The 26,504-nt window shown below is 45.6% G+C and overlaps 1 protein-coding gene and 1 non-coding gene across 3 annotated transcripts in view; both read right to left on the bottom strand.

The window, feature by feature from the left end:
- Tbxas1 (thromboxane A synthase 1) overlaps nucleotides 1-26,504 on the bottom strand; it is a 172,119-nt gene that overhangs the window by 58,862 nt on the left and 86,753 nt on the right. For both annotated transcript variants that reach the window (XM_039107073.2, NM_012687.2), the window contains exons 6-8: nucleotides 6,365-6,453; nucleotides 3,067-3,215; nucleotides 1,276-1,406 (exon numbers count right to left, since the gene is read on the bottom strand). In XM_039107073.2, the coding sequence (XP_038963001.1) occupies nucleotides 1,276-1,406; nucleotides 3,067-3,215; nucleotides 6,365-6,453 (369 nt within the window). The remainder of the gene's footprint in view (nucleotides 1-1,275; nucleotides 1,407-3,066; nucleotides 3,216-6,364; nucleotides 6,454-26,504) is intronic.
- LOC120102680 (small nucleolar RNA SNORA17) lies at nucleotides 10,793-10,923 on the bottom strand. Its single transcript, XR_005504300.1, has one exon. It is a non-coding gene; the product is annotated as a small nucleolar RNA SNORA17 (small nucleolar RNA).

The following is a 26,504-nucleotide window of genomic DNA, read 5'->3' as shown; positions in this document are numbered from 1 at the left end:
GCGTGCATGCGTGTGTGTGTGTGTGTGTGTGTGTGTGTGTGTGTGTGCGCGTGCGAGAGAGAGAGAGAGAGAGAGAGAGAAGAGCGAGCGCTCTTACAAGGCAGCCCTTTGCAGCAAACGATAAGGTTTGAAAATAGTCCTTTATCTCTTGTCCTTTGGGCTTCCTCCTCACAGCCTAGAAACATATACTTGAATGAAATTGTCTTGTTTTTTCTGGCTTTAGAGTGGGGCCAGGTATACCAGTTGGCCCATTTTCCCCCACCTCTAAGGGCATTCAAGTGGAGCTGATGGTGGTATAAGCCAAGGGGTTGAGAGCTTGTATATACGTCCCTACACCTTTCCTATTTAGACATAGCTGCTACAGAGTCCCCAGGGTGTGCAGCTGAGTAGGACAGGCTGCTGCCCAAGGCTGCTAAATGCATCAAGCTACTAATTGACTTGGATTTCATTCTAGGCCAATGCTTTAACCATCAGGCCTCATGAATCCCTCTGAGCCACTGTCTTTGAGAAAACCCTTTTAAAGCTCTATCTTGCTCAATGCAGTTAAGGGAAAGCCCTTTTAGTCCTTTTTTTTTTTTTTTCATTTTAGTGACCATCTTTAATGCAATGATACCCATAATGGACAACTTTGATGCGATGCGGAAAGATTATTTCTCACACAGAAAACTGCATTCTACTCAGAGTCGAGTTCAACCAATATTTACTTATCCCTAATATGTGCCAAGTAGAGTGTGAGTCTGTAAAGGAAAAGGGGAACGTGGAAGCCTTCTAAAGGGAGCAGGAAGCCTCAATCACCAATTTTCTAGCAAGAGTCTCTGTGTTGAAAGGGAATGTGGGATTGATTGACAGTTGCCTAAACTTCTTGCTAATATTTATGCTATTCATGCTATGAAGCCCCGTCTTGCTGTTTTCAGCAGAAAGACTATGCTCATGAAAATTGCATGAGGTACTGACTTAGAAAACTTAGGGGGCATTGAGCTCTGCAGCCTGTGCTTGGGGTAACAGCTAGGTGATGTGAGACACTTCAGAGGTTGGCTTTCATTCAACAGCTCACTCAGGGATAGGCACATTGGTGGTGACTTCAACTATCCTTCCCATCCCTCCTTCCTGTTGCTTTCTACTGGCCCTGGATAGCTCAGGATGGGAGACTAGTAAGGATAAACCCATGTTATATGAGGAGTTGGGGGGAAGTTGGGGGGTGGAGAAAGAAAAGAGAGAGTGATGCCAAATTAGGTTCCATTCTGTTTCCAGGCTGTGTCCTATAAAAATAGTTACCTCTTCTGCTGTTTGCTTGTCCCGTAAGGCAATCACATTCCTAATGAGTGTGTTAAAAAAGCCATTCAGTTCATCTCGGTTCTTATTGGGCAGAATCCGGGCCAATGGGACCATTATGGATGGAAATGATACTTGAAAGAGAAAAACAAAAGTAGCATTGAAGGGGGAGTGATAATGAAGCAGGGCTATTAGACTCCTGTGACTGGGAAGCAAGCACCAGCCTTGAATCAGAGTCACTTGGGAGGCCTGTCTTCCCTCTGGACTCGGCGCTTCTCAGAACAGGGCTTGATCTGACTCTAGCTTTCTATTCCATTCCCTGTACATTGTAAGCAATCATTAAATGCCTGTGCAATAAAGTGAGTCCTTGTGTGTACCTGGCCTTGCAAACCCAACTTTACATTTAGAAAGTCCTATCTCTAATCTTGGGGGCGGGGTGGGGGTGGGGGGAAATCTTTGCAGTTCTTCAGGACAGAATGGGTGACTGGCTATGTGCCAAGCCTTCACAGGGGCACAGAAGCCCATCTACTTTATTGGCTTTCTGGTCATCTGTATTTGTCTTTCTCTGGATGAATGTCCCCACAGCAGCCATCGGAATTATCCCTAAGCCTGTTGTTGCAGCTGCTGACAAGGACACTGGCTTCATCCACTGTGGATATGCTCCTGCCATGCAAAATGCAGCCTGGGTTCTTAGGAAAAGGTTCCCTGGATCAGGACACTTAATATTTCCCGAAGAGATGTTCTGGACCCAAGGATGAGGCGTTGCCACAGGGGCACGTGACTCCGCTCAGACTCTCAGCCCCACAAGCTGCACGAAACCTTTTGTGTTGAGTCAGGATGGAGACAGTAGATCTCAGAGCTCACACGCCTCGGCCTGGTTCAAAGTACTGAGAACAGGGGTCTTGTTAATGGAACTCCCTGCCTGTCTATGATTGAAAGTGCACAGGAGGGGCAGCCTTAGCCCCAGCAGACCCCCTGGACACTAAGAGGCTGTGTGACTCCACACAAATGCCTACAGGTTTCAGTGTGCTGAGGATAGAGGTGACAGGGCTTCCCCCGAAACTGGCTCAGAGATGAGAAGCAAAGCTAGCAAATGGTCCGTGATCCCAACACTCAGGAGGGCGAGGCAAGAGGGTTCTTAATCTGAGATCAGACAAGGTTGTATAAACAAGATTCTGTCTCACAAAAGGAAGAGGAGCGGAAGAAGGCAGATGAGGGAGATGAAGAGAGATAGGAGAGGAGGAAGAGAAGGAAGAAAAGAGGAGCAAGGAGGAGAGGGGGAGGGGAAGGGAGGAGGGAGGAGGAGGGGGGAGGAACAAAAAGGAGAAGGAAGAGAAGGAGGAGGAGGAAAAGGAAGCTGGCCGAGAAGTGACTAGACTATGCCAGCATAGCAGAGAGGCAGGGAGGAGCTCATCAATACAGTAACAGCAGCACACTGGTGTTTCCATAAAAGCAAGAAGATACCAGAACTGGCCAGAAGGCAGACTCCCTTGTAAAATTGATTCAATGGTCTAGTCTTGTTAACATGAAGCCTCCTTCCAGTGACCCGTCTAGTGATTTCTTGTTTAGGAGTTATTGGCTTCTGGTAGAGAATTCCTCAGAAGAGGGTTTTGAGTGATGGAACACAAGCAAGCAAACAACCCTAGGAAATGAGAGACGTTGGGTTCTAGCGGCTCCCCGGAGACAGCGTTCTGCAGGACAACTCTGAAACCCCCGAGGGAACTTTCCTGATGGAAGGGACTCAACCTTGCAGGCTGTCCTGTTCTCCCCGCCTTGGGTAGGGGCTACACTTACAAATTAAAGCCAGGAGAGGCCTTGGGGTACTGAAAGCAAAAACACGCTGGCAGTGTTGCACAAAGGGGTCTTCTGGAGCATCCTGGGAGTTCACCTCGATGCCAAAGGCCACACTGGCCACCACATTTGTGGTAAAACAGCAGTAACACCTGTGGGCGTAGAAATGCTGGAATTTGAAAGATGCTGGATTGCCCTGCCCACAACTCACCCCTCCTGAGGTAGTGGAAGGGAAGCTTCCTGGATGAGTAGCAACAGCAGATTCTGATTGGAGGCTTTAACAAGGAGCTTATGGAAGAGAAGGCGAGGGCAGGGCAGCATTAACTCAGGCCTTAGAACAGAGTTGGACACTAAGGTACATACCTTCCAGGGGAGGGAAACCTTCCTGCGAAAGGAAATAGGAGCCCCAAAGCCTAGGAACTTTAGCCCTATGCATGCATAGCCCATCTCAGTCCAGAATCTAATGATTAATTGATAGCTGTCAAATCCGCATTGATGAATGAATCTAATTAGCTCATTTTATTAACGCTCCTCCAGTTTTCTTCTAATGACTTGACAGGCTTTTTTCTTTCCTTTTCTTTTTCTTTCTTTCTTTTTTTTCTCTTTCTTTTCTTTTTTTCTCTTTTTTGAGATGTAGGTAGCCTTAAACTAGCCTCTGCCTTTCTGTACTGGGACTAAAGGCATGTACCACTATACTGAAGAATTTGCCATTTTTAAAAATGCAACAAGGGCTGGAGAGATGGCTCAGTGGTTAAGAGCACTGACTGCTCTTCCAGAGATCCTGACTTCAATTCCCAGCAACCATCTGGCGGTTCACAACCATCTGTAGTGGGATCTGATGCCCTCTTCTGATGTGTCTGAAGACAGCTACAGTATACTTATACACATTAAATAAATAATAAATAAAAGTGTAACAAACAAAGCAAAAACAAGGGCTCTTCTCACACAAATGGGTAACACACAAACTTTGGGGCTGGCTTACAGGATATATTTAATTTACTACTGGAAATACACATTGCCTTTTCCAAGCAAACAAAAGGAAGAGTGTCTTCCAACAGCGTCCGAAAATTTAACCAACCTCAGGATAGGAAGCCTGTTCCCCCTGATGCCATTTTAAACTAGCATTATTCTTTCACAAATGTTTCATGTGTATTGTTCTTGTATACATTTGCACAGTGTGTGTGTGTGTGTGTGTGTGTGTGTGTGTGTGTGTGTGTGTATGTGTGTGTGTGATGGGGACCTGGTATATATGTGCCACAGTGCACATCGAATGTGAAGGGCATAGGACAACTTTGTGGTACCTGTTCTTTCTTTCCACCTTTGTGTGGCTTTTGAGGATCAACCTTGGATTACCAAGTTTTACAGTCTTACCTTTGACCCCTGAGCCACCTCGCCAGTCCCTACAACCCTTTTTGTTTTCTTACAGGCATTGCCATCTGAAGGACTTTTAGTGGAGACCGATACCTGGGTTATCTATACTCTTCTCTAACTGTAGCACCTGTGCTTGTCCTCGATACAGACACAGTTCTTCTGCATGGGTCCTCAGCCACCAGCTTATCATTAGAGAACAAATGACTTGTTGATGACTCTGAAATTCTGACAACTTATATTGAAAACATCTCTACAGCCGATCACCGATTTCCCCGTTGATGCAAGACGTATGCATGGCTCCTAAATGCAATCCCACCAGACTGACCCTGGTGCTTGCCGGTTCCAGGACTGGAGAGTTACTTGCTTTGCAATAATAGCTGAGGAGACCACCTTATCTTCTCCACTTCCTGTGCACCCTGGGAGAGTGTGGGTGACAAGGCTTGTCGGCAGCCGGGAACAGCAGGAATGCCGCTGTTGACCCGCCTGTGGTTTCACTGGCAGTGATGACTCTCAGTCAGCTGTGGCTGACCTGCAGACATTCTGTCCCCAGGCTGTTCCCAGCCATGATGTAGCATAAAGCATCTGAAGGTTGCTGGGAGGAAAGTCAGCCAGTTGCTTAAGCTGCCGGCTATATGTACTTAACATCACTCTCCTGCCCACCACTGGGCTGGGGCTGCCACGCGCAAATGATCGCTCCTAATTTATTAATTTATTTATTTAGCCGAACTGAGATTTGAATCTAGGGCCTTCTGTGTGCTATTCAAGCACTTTATCCTATTGAACTGTATCCCTAGCCATTCACCATTTTCATTTATTTATTACTTACTACAGTTCTTTAGAGATTCAGTTGTTTGTTTTATGTGTATAAGGGCTCGCCTGAGTGTATTTATATAAATTACATATTATTACCACATGCCTGCAGTGCCCACGGAGGCCAGAAGAAGGTATTGTATGCCCTGGAACTAAAGTTACAGACAGATGTGAGCCACCTGACATAGGCGGTGGGAATTGAACCCGGGTCTTCTAGAAGCGCAAAAAAGTATTTTAACTGCTGAGCCATCTCTCCAGCCCCTTAACTTTTTATTTTGAGACACAGTTTCACTAAGTGCCCAGAATGGTCTTAAACTCACTCTAGCCCAGGCTGACCTAGAACTTGTGATCTTCCAGCCTTAGTTTCCTTAGCAGGTCCGGTAATGTACCTTACTTACATTATCTTTTTTAAAAATTTTTAATTTTTTTGAGACAGAGTCTCAGGTATTCCAGGCAGGCCTCGTATTCCCCGTGTGAACAACATCTGGAATATGGATCTTACAGGTGTATACTACCACACCAGGCTTCATCAGTGATTGATATTGGTGTTGGTGATCGATCCCAAGGCCTTGCTCATGTCAAGCAAACATTTTACCAACCAAGCTTTAGCCTCAGTCTCGGGATTCACTTTTTTGTTTGTTTGCTTTCTGTCTTTAGGCAGGGCCACGTCGTGCAGCTCTGGCCTAGAACTTACTGTGTGGACCAGTTACCTTCAAATCCTCAGAGATCCACCTGCCCCTGCCTCTCAAGGGCTGGGAAGAAAGGCATGCACCACCACACCTGTCCTCAGATTTTTTTCTTGTGAACGTTTAGGTGCTTTCCCTGTCCTTTCTGCCTTATCTTGCCCATCATGTCCATGGAGATGAGAAGGTTAAGTCTATTCAGGGACTAACCACTTCACATTTGGATTTTCGTCAATAGGCTGGCATCCCTGACTCAAGTTTTGTTGTTTCATGGTTTAGGCTGGCTTCTTCTCATTAGTCAGTCTACCCACGATGGATGCTATGACCGTCTGGCGTTTCCAGTTTGCTACTCCCAAGGTAATTGTCCAGCCATTATGTACCGTAGCAGGAATCATCCACTCAGAACTGACTTCTCACCTGTTATGGAGCAGCCTTACCTCTGGATGTCGAATGCGTCCCCGGATGCCGCAGAGTGTTTTAAGTGAGACAGGAGAAGTTCACAGGCTTGGCTGATGAGAGGTGTCATCTGATAATAGATAGCAGAGGTGTAATTAGGGCACGGTGCCTAAATTGGCTGCCAACAATGGACAAAGTTATACACAAGCGCTTTCTGGGGAAACAGACTGCATTTCAAAGGTACTTTTCACAAGGCTAAGATTAAGGAAGTATTCATAATATCTGTAAAATACAGTGTCTATAAATACCTATTTTAAGCTTAAGTGAGCTTTCTGTGGTAGAAGCACAAAAGAAGAAAGGATCAAATGTAGATCTGGTGAAATAATTATGAAAGCCGTCATTAAGTGCTTAGGCAAAACTTCGAATCAGCGCTCAGCTTCCTGACATGTGGTTAGCATTAGCGGGCAACTGGACCACACTCCACATGTCCTGGCCCTGGAACGGGCCCAAGTCCATGCGTGCTCGTTCCAATTAAGTTTTCAGATCTCCCACCAGAACATAGAATCTAGTATCCAGAGGAACTGAGGGTCATCTGTTCTAACTTCTTAATTAAGGCAGAAGTTATCTCAATGGTATTTCTGAGGTGGGGGGTTCATCTGTGTTTCAGCTGTTTAAGCCTTCCAAGACAGGGCAACTCTTGATCTGCACGAGGAATTGTTGGCTTCTTCATATTAGTATGTTTTATTGTGGAAAATTCCTACTGCCAAGAGAAAGGCCTAGAGAGCAGTGCTGTGAACTCCTGTGTGGCTCCAACACATTTAGGCTGCAGGTTTGGCTGCCCACCCCTTTGACTTCCCACAGGATCTCTCGGGTGGGGAGTACTCTTTAAGGACTTTTATTCTCTCCTATATATTTGAAGGGCCAAGCTGGAACGGTCAAGGAGGTCACTCAAACCAGTACACATTCTAGAATAGTATCACGGCTGAGACAGAACGTTGCTGCCGGCTCTTCTAAGCATTTATGAAAACAATACTTGGAAATGGTGTCCGCGATGTTTGCTTTCTCATTACATTATTATTTTAGAGAAACTTTAAAACTGTATTTAAATTAAACATTTTTTCAGATTTATTTTATTTTGTGTATGTGAGTGTTTTGCCTTCATGTACATGTGTCACATGCCTGCCTGATCCTGCAGGTGTCAGAAGAGCACAGTGGATCCCCCAGAACTCGAGTTACGGGTGGTTGTGAGCCACCTTGTGGGTGCTGAAACTGAGCCTGGGTCCCCTGCAGGAGTGACAGTGTTCTTAACTGGCAACTGAAGCTGGGATCACTACAAGAGCAATGTGCTCTTTTAACCTCTGGGCCATCTCTCTAGCATCTGGTTTTCACAATTGTGATGCTAGAATATGAGGAGTCTGAGGTCAGGGGAGGTCTCGTCTGTTTGTTTGATTCTTTTTCAATCTCTAGAATGTGCAACCGAACCTGACATATGTAATTATTTGTTGGATGGATGGATGGATGGATTTCAATGAGCATGCAATATCTACGTCTTGCTCTTCATATCTTGACACAATAGAAAAATACAAAATGCTAATCTACTTGCCAGAGATGTATGTACGCTAGCGGTGGAATCCAGCTCCCTCTGTTCCAGTCTGGATCTTAGCTTCCCCTTAGGCTAGTATGACTGAGAGGTGGTGAGCTGGAGACTGGGTACTGGGATGGCTCTCGGCTATTGGGGACATTTCTTTCACTAGACCACGGGCCCAGTCTTTTACTCATTCTCTCTTTCACTTCTGGCCTTGAGGCGTGTGTTTCCATCACGGGCCACCGCAGACCCAAAACACTGGGTCCATCCAAGCACACGTGGAAACTATAAACCTGTGAGCCATAGCATAGCAGCCTGCCTCTCTCTAAGCTGGTGGTTACAAGTGTTTGTTAGAGTGACAGGGAGCTGACTAATATGTGTTACCAAAACCTCTCTGGTTTCATAGTTTGTACACCTTTCTCTAGTCTTTAAAAAATTTTTTTAAAGATTTATTTATTTATTTTATGGATACTAGCACACTGTAGCTGTCTTCAGACACCAGAAGAGGATATCAGATCCCATTACAGATGGTTGTGAGCCACCATGTGGTTGCTGGGAATTGAACCCATGACCTCTGGAAGAGAAATCAGTGCTCTTAACCACTGAACCATCTCTCCAGCCCCTATTCTTTTTTTTTTTAACTTCTTATTCATTCTTTGTGAATTTCACATCATGCACCCCAATCCCACTCATCTCCCCCTCCTGTACCTGCCATCCACCCTTGCAACTTCCCCTTCAACAGAGAGAAAAAAATCTCATTGTGGAAGCTATAGTGTGTCACAGTGGTCTGTCCCACAGTATACCCTTTGTCCATTCTTCTTTGCTTGCAAATGTTTATTGCAATGACTCACGTTTGGTTTGGTACAAGGTCTCTGGCTTCTATCAATACTGGAACCTCACCGGGACTCCCCTTGGACATCCTGTGGCTGCCCTGTGTCATGAAGATCCTGTATTGTTGGATCTGTAGGACTGCCCCCTTCTGCTTCATGCACTCCCGCAATTTAGCAATGGGTAGATGTTGGGCTGGGCCAATACAAAGCCCTGGATCTGGGCCTGAGAGGTATCTAAGCTGGTTAGCCCAATGGCTCTCTTGCTCTCACACCCTCTGGGCCAGGTCGCCAGCAACCCTCACAACCAGGGCCATCTCTACCCTGCTGCCTGGGCAAGGTGCAGGGCCTGCTCTTCCAAGCATTGCAGCAGGTGAGGGACATGGCCAGTTCTATTCTCATGACCCCAGGGACAGCTCTCCTGCCTGCCATAGGTGTCAAGGAATGAGGGAGGAGAGGAGGGTGTCTCTGCCTCATCTGTACTACTGCCCAGCAGACAAAAGGCACTCATGTCCCCAGGGCTGGCTCTCCTTCATCATGTCACCAGGGCTGGCTCTCCTGCACTCATGTCCCCAGGGCTGGTTCTCCTGCACTCATGTCACCAGGGCTGGCTCTCCTTCATCATGTCACCAGGGCTGGCTCACATTCATCATGTCACCAGGGCTGGTTCTCCTGCACTCATGTCCCCAGGACTGGCTCTCCTGCACTCATGTTCCCAGGACTGGCTCTCCTGCACTCATGTCCCCAGGGCTGGCTCTCCTTCATCATGTCCCCAGGGCTGGTTCTCCTGCACTCATGTCCCCAGGGCTGGTTCTCCTGCACTCATGTCCCCAGGGCTGGTTCTCCTGCACTCATGTCCCCAGGGCTGGCTCTCCTTCACTCATGTCCCCAGGGCTGGCTCTCCTTCACTCATGTCACCAGGGCTGGCTCACTTCAGGACCCGCTCTTTTGTGCTGCCCAGGTGAGGTGCAGAGTGTGCACTCTCAAGTGCTCCCACAGGTGAGGGGCAGGGACAGCTCTCCCACTCTGATGACCTCTGGGCCAGCTCTCCTGCCTGCCATAGGTGACAAGGTGTGAGGTAGGGGGTAGCATCGCTTCCTCAGTTATGTCACCACCTAGCAGACAAGGGGCAGGGCCATGTCTCCTGCCTGTCACCGGTGAGTGGGGAGGAGGGTGTCTTCTCCGTGTCCATGCCACCATAAGGGAGATGAGTGGTAGGGACAGTCTCCTACACTTTCATCCTCGAGGCCAGCTCACCAACAACTCCTGTAACATGTGTGGTCTGCTCTCCCAAGTACTGTAGTCAGCCCAGGTCGGGCAGCTCTCGGTGCCCCCAGAGTCCACCATTCCACAATATCCCGGTGAGAAATGGGGCCAGTTCTGCACAGCCCTTAGACATAGACATATTGCTAGCAGCAGCCCAGACCAGGAACATCCACTCAGTCTTTGGTGACAACAGACCCCCTGCTGCTGCAGAGCCATGGACCCAGATGTGCCTGCTCCGCCATGGCATTACAGGCCGGGATCTTACCAGGGTCTCAGGTGGCATCACTGGCTACTCACATCAAGCTGTTCCTCACTGCCCTCTTCATTTCTGCCTCTCTTCGCCATGCCCACATCCTTCTGTTTCTCTTTCTCTTTCATTTTCTCCACCACTTACCTGTTCCTCTGAGTGGCACCCAGAGTGTCTGAGTGTCTGGGGTCATCTCAGGAGTGGTCTCAGGAGTGCTATGCCCTGCTTGTGCATTATGGCATTGACAGGGACCATCTTGGGCATGGTCTGCCCCATCCCTATGCCTACCAGACTGGTAGTCATCTCAGGCTAGTTCCCTGTCACCATGGCACCAGTCTGATGGTCATCTCTAGCTAACTCCTCACCTGGCCTGCCCAAGAGGCCCCTTGCAAGGGTTGTCTGTCTCAGACTCACTTCCACCCAGGAACTGCGGTCCCAGATGGTTCTTCTAGGCTCTGGCTTGCTCCCTATCTAGGGAGCCCAGTAGCAAGGCGTCAGACTGTGGTGGAGACTATGGTCTTCTTGGGGGTCACTTTTTTCAAGGGATGTTAGGCTACTAATCAATCTTTCAAATGTTCAAAGGTTGGAACATTGATCATAGATATAGTCTTTCCTCTGTCACCTACCACTCACCTGTGACACAGCAGCCACACCTGCAACACCCCTAGGGGCAGGGACTTTCTCTATTCTTATTGTTCCTCTGGGAGGAAAAAACCGTCACTCTCAAATAGCAGCCCATAGGTAGAACACAGCCCTATTTCAGACACTATCTAGTAAATAGTAAATTAATCACATGCTGTGATCCAAACCCTGTAAGCCAGTTGCAAGGTCAGATTTATATTGATTTTTTTTTGCACAGGACACACACCACAAACAAATGTCGAAGTTCGGGGTTGGGGATTTAGCTCAGTGGTAGAGTGCTTGCCTAGCAAGAGCAAGGCCCTGGGTTCAGTCCCCAGTTCCGGAAAAAAAAAGAAAAAAAATGTCGAAGTTCAGGTCCATGAAAGCCACAGGTCTTTTCCGATTAATTATCACTGCATGCAGCTGATTCTTTAGCCCTGGAAGCTCCACTCATTAAAAAGGTTTTGTGTTTCTTTTTAAACATTTTTTTCCTGTATTAAAAAAAAAACCTATCTGTGTGTGTGTGTGTGTGTGTGTGTGTGTGTGTGTGTGTGTGTTTGCAATGCCTGGGGAAGCCAGAAGAGGGCGTCAGATCCCCCAGGACAGGAATTAAAGACAGTTGTGAGCTGCCATGTGGGTGCTGGGAACCAAACACAGGTCCTCTGGAAGAGCAGCCAGTACTTAAAACCATTGGTCCATCTCTCCAGCTCCAGGCTTTGCGTTTCTATTCTGTTTATTTCCATAAGAAGCTGTCTTCGGCTGTCCTGGGAAGAACCACCCCTGAACTTCCCTGAACAGCAGGGCAGTCTGAACAGCTATGGAGATGCTGGGAGAATATGTGGCTGTGTTGGACCCCTCCCTGTCACAGCTCCCTACCAGCCAGCCAGCCTCACATGCCTATATGGGGTGGGGGGGTGAGGGGGGAACATACGTACGGCACCAGCATTTCATTTCCTGCAGTGGTGTGGGAACCTTGTGGGAAGGAACTGGTCTGAGAGACACGAGGGCATTTCTGTAACTCAAAGGGGATGAGTAGCCATGCCTTCCTTGTTCCATTTAAACTACAGTAACATGAATAACGTGCCTTCTAAGTTTTCGTTTACCTCATGACTATTCAGCCTGGTTCAAGCACAGACCCATGCGTGACCCTCCTCTGGACAGTCACTTCAGGTATCTGCAGAGTTTTTCAAAGTCCTTTGGCCAGTCAGGATAAACCTAAGTAAACACTCAGCCTGGCACAGCCTTCTCTGTAATTGGCAGCAGACCTTGTCAGTGGTTGGCTGAAGCGGGAGCGTTACTGACTACAGCTGTCTGCCCTTAAGTCCATCCAGGAAAGAAATGGATAGGGTGAACTTGATTTGTTTTCAGTGACTCCGTACCTATTCTTTATGTCCGAGGCATCCTTCTTTAAATTCTCACAAACTGTCCACCAAATAATCCATCAGGATAAGAATACATGTGGGTGGGTCCCTTAAAATGTCTCCCAGGCATCATTCCCAAGAAATCTGACTTTCCTAATATTTAGAGCTCAGTGCTTTCTAAGCACATCTCTCTAGCTGGCTTCTCTGTCTGCCGTTCTTATCTGATTACAGTCATTTGCTGCTCAGCATGTGTGTGTGAGCATGCACGTGCACATGTGGGAGTCAGAGACGACCTGCAGGCATTCGTTTTCTCCTTCTACCTTACGGTTCCCAGAGAAGAAACTCAGGCCACCAGCTTGGTAACGAGCACTTTTACCTGATCCTCCATTTGCAGCCTCTTTATCCTAATAAACTCAGTTTTTCAGGTGAATCTTACTTTAATAAAATCCTGGATATGGGACTGGGTGGCAGTGGTGCATGCCTGTAATCCCAGCACTTGTGAGGCAGAGGCAGGAGGATCTCCGAGTTCCAGGGCAGCCTAGTCTTCAGGGGGAGTTCCAGGACAGTTGTGCTACATAGCGAAACCATGTCTTGAACCAAACCAAACCAAACCAAACCAAACCAAACCAAACCAAACCAAACCAAACCAAACTAAACCAAAACGAATTTTTCAATAAATTTCAGAGGAATATTAAAAGGAAAACCTATCAAAAAACACTGGCTGCAGTGAGGGCCTCCTTAGACATCAATCTTAAGGATCCTTACACTAGCAAGAGAGGCGCAGAATAAAATTTGACGTATACAAACTTCTCAGAAGCCGAGAGCATGGCCTGTATTAGGAGAGCTTCTTATGTTGACTCTAAGTGCGGGCCTGGGTGGTGCAGAGGACCAGTTACCTACCACCCCTTCTCCCACGTGCACTTGGCTCAAGTGCTTTGATGCTGGCTGATGGGGTTGCGATTTTCTACTATGCCGTGCCTGTGCTCTGTCACACTGAATGGATAATGACATTTTTATCTGGACTAATGTGATGTGAGACGGGGCATGTGCGATGAAAATGTTAAGAAGTAATGCAGAGAAAATATCACAGGACAGCGGAGCGTGGTCCATATGTTGGCCCATTGCCATCATTTCGGGCTCTTTTCCCCCCTTGCGTTATGTATCACTGTAATAGAATGTCTACGCCTGTGTGAGTTGAATACACAAAGCAAAGGCTGTATGGATGGGGCATGTGGCCCTGCAGCTCCCTCCCTGTGTTTTCAGACCAGCAGGTGAGTGTGGTTTCTGGACAGACACAAGCCCAGAGGAAACCCAATGCTCTTCACCTAGGTCCTAAGCCTGCCGCTCACTTTGCTGTGTTCCATCTCCATAGGACAATGGGCGGTTTTTAATTTTTGTTTTACCCAACATTTTCAAGATGCACATATGTTGTACTTTTAATCACATAAAATATTGATACCATTTGGTTTTAAAAATGGATTTCATCTGGGGGTTGTTGTGGACTGAATGTTTGTGTCCTCTTGAAATCCATATGCTGTTCCATATCTAATTCCCAGTTTAGCTGGATTTAGAATGTGGCCTCTCAGGAAACCATTAACATTAAATGAAATCATAAGATTGATCCAGGGAATGATGGTGTGTGCCTGTAATTACAGCATCCAGAAGGCCACGGTAGGAGAATATGACTTTTAGGCTAGCCTAGGCCACATAGTAAGTTTAAGGCCAGCCTGAGCTACACAGTGAGACACTGTCTCAAAAGGAGGATCTTGCGAGCACATAGCATAATGGTTGTCCACCTGCAAATCACAAAAGAGGAGCCACCAAAAGCCACAACTGACGGGAGGGATCCTGTTCTCCAATTGCAGTCTCTATAACTGAGAGAAAACAGCTATCTATTGTTTAAACCAGTCTATAGTGTTTTGCTACTACAATCTTGAGTTAGCCAAGCCTATGTTATTTCTAGAGAAGACAGTCTGAAAATGGGACTAGCTGATTATTCAGTAACTGTAGTTGCTGAGAATAAAGTCCTCAATTTGGTTCTTACTTAGCCTGGACTTTAGTATATAAATTCAGTCAGTGCCCAGTGTTTTCCAAAGGATTTGACCAACTGTCTCAGAAGAATGGTGTGGACAGAAGGCATGTGGGTGAAGTTTAACTCATGACCAAGGAAAGGTCAGGCATTCCCCTTCTCAAAGGAACACCCATGATGCTCTTCAGAATCCCACCTTTGGCATTTTCCTTTGAGGGGGAAGGATTTGGCTTGGGTAGTGTGCACTGGCTCCAAGAAGAGCAAGCACTCACAGTCATTGCCGATGACTATGATTCCACTCCCTGGTGATTCATTTCCAGTGGCGGAAATGCAGCCACTTTATATTGTCACTGGCAGAATGGAAATAATGGTGCCACCTTTGAGGTGCTGCAACCACAATTAAAAACAAAACATGTAAAGCCCCTAGCAGTAGTCAGGAGTGCTCCAAACAAGGCGCCTGTCCTGTGGAGAATCCATCCCCAGGCCGGGTTGGGCAGCAGGAATCCTTCCCTGCACCTCTCTTCTTCCTCACAGACAGCTCCCCATTGGGCCCTCACACTTGGCCTCACTGTGTCAATGCTGCTTGCACCCCTTCACCTTTCTCTCCTCGTTCTGGTTCAGACTTTGCCACTGGAAGAGTACCGTCATTCTGCCTCTTGAAGATGAAGGTCATACGGTAGGCACCTTTGACATCTAAGTCCAGAAGCTGACCTGTAGGTGTGCTCTAAACCAACCTACCCAAGTCTTTTTACTTCCCAATCCACCTCAAAACCCAGTCACTCATGTAGGATGATGTCATATGCAGGTGGAGGCAGGAACAGGATAGAATGAGGCCTGTCATTGGATGAGAAGGAAGGATGGGCGGGAGAAAAGTTTTAGAGGAGGAGGAGACTGGAGAAGAGGAGCTGAGAGAACATGGAGGCAGATGTTAAGATTTCTCTCTGCACATTTACAGGTTGTTATGAATATTCTTAAGGGATAGATGTATACAGGATTTTGTGTCTCTAGATGAGCCAACTGTATCTTATGTAGGTGAGCAATTATATCTTATCAATTGGATCAGAGGTTATTGTGTTGTGTGTTCTTTCATGTGGTGATTCAATTGAGTTCAAGAGAGTATGTGGTAGCTGGACATGCTGGGCCGCCATGGAATTGGGATGTGTATGCTGGCATGGTGGCAACCTGCCTTGGGAACTAGATGGGAAGAGAGATTGTTGCCAGGCTCAGAGAGTAGCCATCGGCAGTGTGATATGGGATGGAGCTTAGTGGGTGAGACGCTTTGTTGCCTGAGATGAAAATACCCCACAGATGTCTTGTGGCCCTACAGTGCCGGCTATAGTGTGAGATAAAAGAACCTTATTTAATTTTACTGCAATACACTCATGACACTGATCTTCTAAATGACTGTGGTTTGTATATTCATTTTGCTAAAATGCTCTGAGCATCCTCACTGACTGAAGGACACAGTACGAGTTTCTTAGCTGTCTCCCAGAGCCCACAAGAAACAGAATTCTGCAGAAGACTATGCCAGTCATTTCTGAAGCAAGTATTCCCTGGTCAATCCTTCAGATAAGACCACAGACCAGACTAGAAACTTGACGGTTATACCAAGAGGCCCTGAGCAGAGGATCCCAGCTAAGTCATGTGTGAAGTTTGAGTTACAGAAACAAAGGTTTAGTTGTTTCAAGCTGTAAGTTTGAGTAAAAAGTTGTTACAAAATAACAAGAATAACAAGTAACAGGTTTTCATTATCCCCTCTTTATTGAAGGTTTATTTATTTTTTACTAAAAAAACCATCTTTTTAGTACCTGTTGCATCCTTACTCAGCTGATTCTCTAGAAGTGTCTAAGTCAATGGTGCTTAACCTTCCTGATGCTGTCACTGCCCCCCCTTACCACAGTTCCTCATGTTGTAGTGATCCCCAACCATAAGGTTATTTTTTTTTAATTTAGAGAATACTTTATTAGTTTTTGTAATCAAACCCACGTATATAAGACCTTACATATTTAATACAGTGTGTTACCCCTGTACAAATGGAAAAAACTTAAGTTCAACATTTCTAGACCAATATGGCTGTTAATTTCTGTACAGTGCCAACTCAACACAGTAAACGGGGATACTTTTTTCCAAAGTTGACAGCACAGGTAAAGTTTCAAAAAATTCAAATTATATATCTGTATATATATATTTATATTTATATAAAAAGACCAATAATAGCAGTGTGTTATGCATCAACAGCAGCAACAGCTTTTCCAGGTTCTGCAGTCATCTGAACAAAACTGTAGAGACATCCAGCATACTCCATTAAAAAAAAAAAGTAAAAAAACAAAACCCGAGAAAACAGCACAGTTCTGTTACTCTTGTGGTACCTGGCACCATTTTTTTTTTAAATTAGCTTCTCAATCATCATCTGGAAAGAAAACATTCTGAGCAACATCATTAAAAACAGCTCTGATAAAGCACGGTCACTACTACGTATCATAAAGCAGGTACAAACTATTTTACATCCACAGAGGTATGATACAGTACTGTCCTACATCTATAATACTAGAGGATACAATTTAAAAGGCATTATTTGAGACTTGATTCTACTTTTCCAGCAGAGGGCCCAAAGGATGGTGTGACACAGCTTTGTAAAGAAACATACTCTAGACAGGATTTCCTTTCACTAGTGGCACAGTTCTAAGGATTCATTCTCTCCATGAATGTCAGCTAAAACCGTTATTAAAAAAATGAAATATCCCTAGAACAAAACCGTATAACCACCGGATTCACATGAAGATGACCTAGTGGAGACAAGCTGGACCTCACCTTACCAACAAGCTATCAAATCTGTTATGTTTAAACAGTGAGACCTCCAAGGAAGGAGATGCCAAGTAGTGCTTCAAAGCTTCGGACCACAATCAAACACAGCATCCTTTTCAACAGAAGCAGAAGCTCATCTGAATATGCTCAAGGATGCTGACATCAACATTTAATCATCTCCTCACTCATCCAGGAAGAGGGGGAGATCAGTTACTACTGTACTTTATTGTGTTCAACCAAATCACCATGTTACAAAAATAGCAAGCTGCCATAATAAAAAATAAGGCTCCTCTATCCAGCACCAGATAGCATCATTTTACTTTCAAGCCTAGAAATTGCACACTTGTATATAAACCAATCGAAGATGAGGATTGAGAGTTCATCTTGGTGGATTTTTCCTTTGATGAATATGAAGTGTCCTTCCTTATCTTTTTTGATGACTTTTAATTGAAAATTGATTTTATTTGATATTAGAATGGCTACTCCAGCTTGCTTCTTCTGTCCATTTGCTTGGAAAGTTGTTTTCCAGCCTTTCACTCTGAGGTAGTGTCTGTCTTTGTCTCTGAGGTGTGTTTCCTGTAGGCAGCAGAATGCAGGGTCCTCATTGCGTATCCAGTTTGTTAATCTATGTCTTTTTATTGGGGAGTTGAGGCCATTGATGTTGAGAGATATTAAGGAATAGTGATTATTGCTTCCTGTTATATTCATATTTGGATATGAGGTTATGTTTGTGTGCTTTCATTCTCTTTGTTTTGTTGCCAAGACGATTAGTTTCTTGCTTCTTCTAGGGTATAGCTTGCCTCCTTATGTTGGGCTTTACCCTTTATTATCCTTTGTAGTGCTGGATTTGTAGAAAGATATTGTGTAAATTTGGTTTTGTCATGGAATATCTTGGTTTCTCCATCTATGTTAATTGAGAGTTTTGCAGGATACAGTAACCTGGGCTGGCATTTGTGTTCTCTTAGGGTCTGTATGACATCTGTCCAGGATCTTCTGGCCTTCATAGTTTCTGGCGAAAAGTCTGGTGTGATTCTGATAGGTCTGCCTTTATATGTTACTTGACCTTTTTCCCTTACTGCTTTTAATATTCTTTCTTTATTTTGTGCGTTTGGTGTTTTGACAATTATGTGACGGGAGGAGTTTCTTTTCTGGTCCAATCTATTTGGAGTTCTGTAGGCTTCTTGTATGCCTATGGGTATCTCTTTTTTTAGGTTAGGGAAGTTTTCTTCTATGATTTTGTTGAAGATATTTACTGGTCCTTTGAGCTGGGAGTCTTCACTCTCTTCTATACCTATTATCCTTAGTTTTGATCTTCTCATTGAGTCCTGGATTTCGTGTATGTTTTGGACCAGTAGCTTTTTCCGCTTTACATTATCTTTGACAGTTGAGTCAATGATTTCTATGGAATCTTCTGCTCCCGAGATTCTCTCTTCCATCTCTTGTATTCTGTTGGTGAAGCTTGTATCTACAGCTCCTTGTCTTTTCTTTTGATTTTCTATGTCCAGGGTTGTTTCCATGTGTTCTTTCTTGATTGCTTCTATTTCCATTTTTAATTCCTTCAACTGTTTGATTGTGTTTTCCTGGAATTCTTTCAGGGATTTTTGCGATTCCTCTCTGTAGGCTTCTACTTGTTCTCTAAGGGAGTTCTTTATGTCTTTCTTGAAGTCCTCCAGCATCATGATCAAATATGATTTTGAAACTAGATCTTGCTTTTCTGGTGTGTTTGGATATTCCGTGTTTGCTTTGGTGGGAGAATTGGGCTCTGATGATGCCATGTAGTCTTGGTTTCTGTTGCTTGGGTTCCTGCGCTTGCCTCTCACCATCAGATTATCTCTAGTGTTACTTTGTTCTGCTATTTCTGACTGTGGCTAAACTGTCCTATAAGCCTGTGTGTCAGGAGTGCTGTAGACCTGTTTTCCTGTTTTCTTTCAGCCAGTTATGGGGACAGAGTGTTCTGCTTTCGGGCGTGTAGTTTTTCCTCTCTACAGGTCTTCAGCTGTTCCTGTGGGCCTGTGTCTTGAGTTCACCAGGCAGGTTTCTTGCAGGGGAAAAGTTGGTCCTACCTGTGGTTCCAAGGCTCAAGTTTGCTCGTGGGGTACTGCCTAAGTCCTCTCCGCGGCGGCAGCAACCGGGAAGATCTGCGCCGCTCTTTCCGGGAGCCTCCGTGCACCAGGGTTCCAGATGACGTTTGGTGTTTTCCTCTGGCGTCTGGATGTGCACAGAGTGCAGTCTCTTCTGGTTTCCCAGGCGTGTCTGCCTCTCTGAAGGTTTAGCTCTCCCTCCCACGGGATTTGGGTGCAGAGAACTGTTTATCCGGTCTGTTTCCTTCAGGTTCCGGCGGTGTCTCAGGCGCAGGGGTCCTCCCGCTCCTGGGCCCTTCCCTACGGGAACCCAGAGGCCTTATACAGTTGCCTCTTGGGCCAGGGATGTGGGCAGGGGTGGGCAGTGTTGGTGGTCTCCTCCGCTCTGCAGCCTCAGGAGTGCCCACCTGATCAGGCGGTGAGGTCTCTCTCCCACGGGGTTTGGGAGCAGAGAGCTGCTGCGGGCCAGGATCCTCGGGTCCATAAGTTTATTTTTATTGCCACTTCATAACTGTAATTTTACTGTTACGAGTTGTAATATAACTATCTGTTTTCCATAGTCTTAGGTGACCTCCATGAAAGGGGTCACGCCCCACATGTTGAGAACCACTGGACTAATTGATAAACTACTGAGTTGATTTTAAAGGCATTCAGGATCCATCAATAGACTGAGATGCTCTTTTTGTCTTAGCACGAATGAGCTCAGGGTAGATTTTGACATTTGGCTCCGAGCAAAACACCAGATATTCACACTGAGCCTACATCTTCCTTCTGGCATGGTATCTGAATCTTTCTGACTTTGGGTTCCTCGCCCCAGGGCGTGTTCTAATTGTAGTGGACTATAATGTCCCATTCCATAACATTCTAGGATCCCAAAGAAGCTTTTTATTGTTGTTTGAGTGTAAAATACCTCCCCAGAGGCTTATATGTGTTCTTTGGTTTGGTTGTTTTGGGGTTGTGGGGGTAAAGGGGTAAAACAAATTCTCACTCTATAACCTTGAGTTTCCTAGGATACTCTATGTAGACCAAGATGCCCTCGAATTCACAGAAATCTGTCTGCCTGTCTCCAAAAATCAGGATTAAAGGTGTGTATCTCCATGCCCAGCTAGTCCCTCTATATATTATATTGTAATATATAATAATATAATTACATATAAACTACATATATAATTTTCACATTTGGTCTGTAGATGGAGGTGCTGCTTTTAGGATCTTCTGGAGAAGGTAGATCATTAGGGATAGGTCTGCAGGCTGACCTCACTTCCTCTCTACTGTCTGTTTACTAACTGCACATGCAATGTATCCAGCTGTCTCTTGTTCCAGCCTCTGTGCCTTTCATGCCATCATGGGCTCTGTCCCTTCTTGAACTGTGGTCCAAGAGAAAGCTTTCTTTTCTTAGGTTGCTGTCATTCGGTGGTTTGGCACAGCAAAGCAAAACATAGCTAATAGAGTACTAAATATTAGGTTAAGAATTTGCTTGGGATCATGGGAAAAAGGCAGCCATCTTCTAAATTTGGGTCAGTAGGGGAGTCATAGCTATAACCCCATTTACTTGAAGTGACATATCCCATCTATTAAAAAACATTTTCATCTCTTTGACATATTGACTTTAGAAATCCATGATGACAGAACCTGGTTATTTTTGTGTTAAATAATTTTGTACAAGTAGAATTAAGAATGTCAAACCATCTGACTCCTGTTGCTTTCTTGCCCAAATCAGGTACCATAGTTCCTCTGCCCCTCAATATATCTGCTCTTAGGTTACAACTCCGCTCTCTGCAGATCTGATCGTATGAACTCAAGGGGGGAAAACAAAACAACTCAGCATTTAAAAGCCTTTGGAAGTCTGGAAGTTCGGAGAACAGCATCTCACTGAGGATTGGGGGAAAAGTATTTCCCATTCAGAGAATGGGAAAGCAAGGGTCTCTTGAGTTATATGATGTTGCTAAAATTATGTGAGCCCCACATGCTGATGTCGTACGGATAAGCAAGTTGTTTGCTGGTGTGTGAAGACTAAGATAAGAATCAGAGTACAGACTTGTACCTGATTGCAAAACCACACCCTGGAAACCCGCCGGTACCCGTTAGATGGGACTGGAGAAGAGATCCCAGAGGTACATTTGCAGTTCTCATCTGCTCCAGAAGGATTTGCCACATGCGTCTGGGGACATCTGGCCTCTTGAAAGCTAAACAACAACAACAAAAGTGCTCTCTCCCACCAGAGAGTTCTGAGCAAGTCACTCCTCCATTTCTGAGCATTTAACAGTCGGCTGCCCCTGACGCAGGGCAGCAGCCTCTTCGAGCCTCAACCCACTTCTGCAATTCTTTTCCCTCTGCTTCCTCTCTTGCACACTCTGTTTCCGCTTGAGCGAGCTCCCCTATACTCCAAGCAAGCCGTGCACTGCTCTGGCTAGGTGCCTGTGTACCTACCTACCTTAGCACCTTCTTCCCCTGTCCAATCCTAACATCTGCTTCAGGGCATTCTTCAGAACAAGAGAAGAGGTCTGTCAATGGCCTCCAGTGCTTGGTCATTATGCTGTAATTTCTGAGTCTTGTCACACTGCTACACTATAACGTTGGTAAAGACAGATCAACAAACGTAAGACCTTAACGTTTCTTCCTGTTTGGTGGCGCAGTTTGAATCTGGACTATTGATTCACCAAAGGTCCTGTCTTAGAGATTTGGCTCTGCTATTGGAACTGGCACAACTTTAAGAGGTAGGGCCTGGTGGGAGCCCTGCCAGTTACTGGGAGTGTGCCTTCGAAGGGAATCCCATGGCTTCTTCCTCTTCCCTTTCTTCTCTTTCACTTCCGGGCTTCTGGTGGAGAGGTTGTGCCCTGACTGTGTTCCCTCCCTGACACACTGCTGCCCCCTCTACTCAGAAGAGATTTAAAAGCTGTCCATCAACCAAGTGCCCACAACACTGAGCTAAAATATCTTTTGGGGAGGGCGGGGGCGGGGCATGGTGATTATCAATGGTATTTGCTATAGTATCTCAGTGCTGACTATCACAGTTGGCCTGAGGGCAGCCATGTTTAAGAATTAAAGTTAGAGGGGCAATATCCAAACCCACGAGCTTACTGAAGGGGCCTTTAAAAACGAATACCTTGAAATATACTCTGTTGACTAACAAAAGAAAAATTAATTCTAGCTAATGAAACTTACCACTTCCTTCAGCCACTACACCCCTGCTGAAAGCCACCTAGATATTAAAAACATCCGTGAGTCATTTTTATGCAAAATTCCCTGCTGATACACATCAGCTCCAGCCACCTAGATGAATAATCAAGTGTCATTTCCAATAAGTCAGAGACTCCTGTCAAGAGTTGTGGCCAATTAGAACTTACTCCAGTGAGGAGGTGGATGCTGAGGTTGCCAAGCAACAGCCAAGCTGTAAAGCACATTGTGAAGCTCTTTTCCATTTAACCAGCGGCAAGTTGGGAGTGACATTATGATTCCAGCCAAAGAAAGACAAATTATAACCCAGGATGGGGTATCGATGATGAGGAGTGTGTTTCCTTTTAAATGCAAATGGGAAATGAACACTTAAAAGTAGAATTTAAACAGTCCATCATTATTCTGATTTTAATTAGAAGATTAGGTGTCAGTGGGATACAACTGTGTCTCAGGATAATGGTCTCGTGCCGCTAGATAAATACTCAGATATCCTGGAAAATGGGTAACTGGTCAGACAGGGACAATGTATTTTTAGAATCCGAAGTATTTATTACCACAGCTACCCTGGTTTATAATGACTTTTATTTTTATTGTTCAGAAGGATTAAGAAATAAAAGCAAATATTAAAAATAAACCGCCAGCAGCTGATGCTGCCAAGAGAAAGCTGCTCGCTCCAGCATTATTGGAAAACTCACGTCTGCCACAGGAGCCCCTGTACTGACTGCAGGAAGAGAGCCCAAAGCCATGACAATGGCCGCAACTGTGCACAGACGTTCGCACTGAAACGGTCCGAGCCGTGCGTTCACTCATAAGCTGGATGCATCAACTTGAATTTTAAGCAATTGTAGCCATTCTTGAGTAATACATCTTCTCCCAGGCAGGAGAGGCCCGTGGGGAGTAATGAGCACATATGCCTCTGTCTATAAGACTCATACATTATTGACTCTGCCTTCCCGACAGGAAACATCTGGATGAAAGTGAGAAATTAGGCAGAGAGCTGCAGCCCTCGGTGCTGCGCGGGATGCCAGCCTTCCTTGTTGGCTCCACGTTGTGGAAACAGGCCCCTGTGCATTACCGTGTGGGTGACAAACATCCCCAGGGTCTCGCTGGTCTCCTGTATCTGCTCAGTCCTTGTTTATCTGGGTCACTGAGCAAATGTCCACCACTTAGAAGATTCTGAGGCCAGAACTCGTAAGCTGCCTACAGGGGTTGACTGCTAAGTGTTGCTAAGGGGTTGTGTGTAGAGGCTTGGTTTTTAGGATTGTGCTATTAGGAAGTGCTGTGGACCTTTAGTAGCTAAGTTACTGGGAGCATGACTTTGAAAGGGATTGTGGGACCCTGGCCAGTTTTTATCTCTGCTCTGACTCTAGATGTGACCACTCGTTCCAACAGGTACTCTGTAATGGCATGCCACCATCTGCCGTTCCCACTGGAGGCCAAGCCAGTGGAGATGATTGATTTTAGACTTTGACTTTGCTAAATGGCAAGCTAACCAGACCTTTTATCTTGATGGGTTCCCTGTCCTGGGTATTTTATTGTAGCGATGCAAAGTTGACTAATATGATGGATGTCGGGTTGTTGTCCTTGAAGCACTAGAAAATGAGGCTGACAGTGGGAACCGCGAAGACCTACTATCCAACAGCACCATTTTACTCAATCACAAACTGTGGTACTAACTCCCCAGGTGTTTACCTCTGAAAAACCATGAGTCCAGAGTAAGCAAAGCTAAACTGATCATCAGACATCTTTCTAACATGTTCAAGTGTGTGATGAATCTAATAGCTCGTCATAGTTTATCAAGTTACTCATCCATGGAGGCCTTTTTATCCTCCATGATTTCAAATCCCTCTCCTTGGTAGTTGTACTAATCAGATTTCTGCCACTACCGCAAAACATCTAAGATAGCCAACTTATGCTAAGGATCTTTTTCTCTTGGCTCACACTTTTGGACAGTTTGGCCTGTGGTCATACAGCCTGTGGCGTGACAGCATGTTATGGCTGGGGTTCCTGTTAAAGCAAAGCCTCTGACTTCGTAGCCAGGAAGCAAGAGAAGGAGATGTTTGGGATGCCACAGTCCCCAGATGCACCTCCTACCAACTCCCAGGACTGCCACACTGAGGACCCGGCCTCTACCACACAGGCCTTCAGAGGCCTTCAGGATCCCGGCCATAGCAGAAGCCATCCTGTCTCCCCACATCAGTGGGGTTGTCAGCTTCCTCCTCAAAGCGCTCTCCCCTCTTGTGTGCCTGATGGCCACCTGCCACTCTCCTGCTGACTCTCGCAATCTTACATGAGTTTGTGAAAGTTGTCCCTTCGGGTTGAAAGAGTTCAGCAGGAAAACACAGATGCACAGTTTCCACTGTGTCTCCCCTTCCTGATGAGTTATGACATTTAAAAATGAAACGAACACTAACCTAGGTGAGGGCATCCCATTATTTGTGCGTTTCCCTTGGAGAAGCGTAAATTAAATTTCAATTTTGCTTCCTGAACTTAAGTCCATTTACTTCCTGATTCACAATAAAACTGAGCACGGGTTCAGGCTTACTCACAGTCTTTGGTGAGGACTTTACTGAAAGAGTGTCAAGGCTTAAATAAATCTCCCAGCTGCCCTTTTAAAGGCACAGACACTTTTGGAGGATGGGTGGAAAATATGCCAGGTTAACCAGGCAAAATTTTCTTCTATGAAAAAGTCAGATGTGTTCTTGGTATCCCTCAGTAGCCTGTCCTGTAAGTCCCAGTCACTAGTCCATCAGCAGACTCTGAGTCTGCTGGCCTCTTCTACCTGAGGTAGAGAGGCATCAGTCACATTCGCTCTGGCTATGCATGTTCTCCAGTAAGTCTAAAGCCAAAAGGCAATTTGTTTTTAGATGAAAATGTGACTCACTTGACTCATAGCTTTTCCAAACAAACAAAGCCACACAAACGCACATGTGCACAACTCGTAGGTGTGTGTGCACATACACAACGACCCTAAAGTAATTCTAAGCACTGTTGACCAAGGCAGCCTTACATTAGATAAGTGAAGTGGATGGGTGATCACAGTCTAAGGAAGCCTCCAGAGGTCAACAGGGTGTGTGTGTTAGGGAAGGAGGTGGGTGGCACATAGGTGCAGGTAGGTAGGGAAGACCATACCAAAGAGCTGCTAAAGAGCCAAAGGAAATTCTCTCAATACAAGGAAAAGCAGGTATTTTATTTTATTTTAAAATAACCCTTGGACAGGGGTTGGGGGTGGTGATAAACTCTGAAGTTTGGTGGCAAAAGTTCAAAAGCCACGTATTCAGGAAGGAGTGGAGCTGTTGCAGTTGCACAGTGATTTCTGTGCAGCGGTGTGCCTGGACTCCCTCATTCTCCTTTGTCTCTTTGTGACCTGCCCTTTCTACTTTCATGTGTATGGCTTATGTGTTTGCAAGGAGAGAGACAACAGTCGGCTTCATCTTCTTAACCTTCTCAGTTATGTGTCTACGGGTGGGTGTGCCCATGTAAGCATGGCTGCCCTAGGAGACTGGAAGCATCCGGTTCCTTGGAGGTGGAGTTATAGGAGGTTGTGAGCCAACTGACGTGAGTGCTGGGAACCAAACTTGGGTCCTCTGTGAGAGCAATGTGCACTCTTAACCAAGGAACCATCTCTCACAGTCCCTTAATGGCTCTTCTTGATAAAATGATCTCCCTTTCGTTGATGTTTTGGCCACACAGCAACAACTAAGAAAGTTTCTTTGTTTTTTTGATTCTTCATTCACCCATTGATGTCATCACACCTGAGTACTTACTTGTTAGATGGCCTATATATGCAGATAAAAGTTAAAAAGGGAACATAACACAAAAAAGAAAAACAAAACTCTGTCTCCTGAAGCAACCACGCAGCAGGGTGAGACACAGAACAAACAGTAAGTATGTAAGCGGAATGAACCCTTAGAGTCACTGAGAGAAGTAAGAAAGAAATGGCAGGGCCTGGAAAAGTGGTAGATTTGAGGTATAGTGACAGAGAACCAAGCATACATACACGGGCTGACCCATCCTGGCTGAGGTAGAGTCATGGAGCAGCTCATAAAGCCCACAAGCTCTCAGGCACTTTAGACGGTTCGAGTCCGTGGGACTTGGAGTAGCAAGAATTAGGTTCTGCGGTTGGTTTGTTTTGTTTTGTTTTGTTTTGTTTTGTTTTGTTTTGAGACAAGGCCTCACTGA

The sequence above is a fragment of the Rattus norvegicus genome, chromosome 4, assembly GCF_036323735.1.
Source record: "Rattus norvegicus strain BN/NHsdMcwi chromosome 4, GRCr8, whole genome shotgun sequence".
NCBI lineage: Eukaryota > Metazoa > Chordata > Mammalia > Rodentia > Muridae > Rattus > Rattus norvegicus.
Note: the sequence above shows the minus strand (reverse complement) of the source record. Positions and strands in the feature narration are given on the sequence as shown.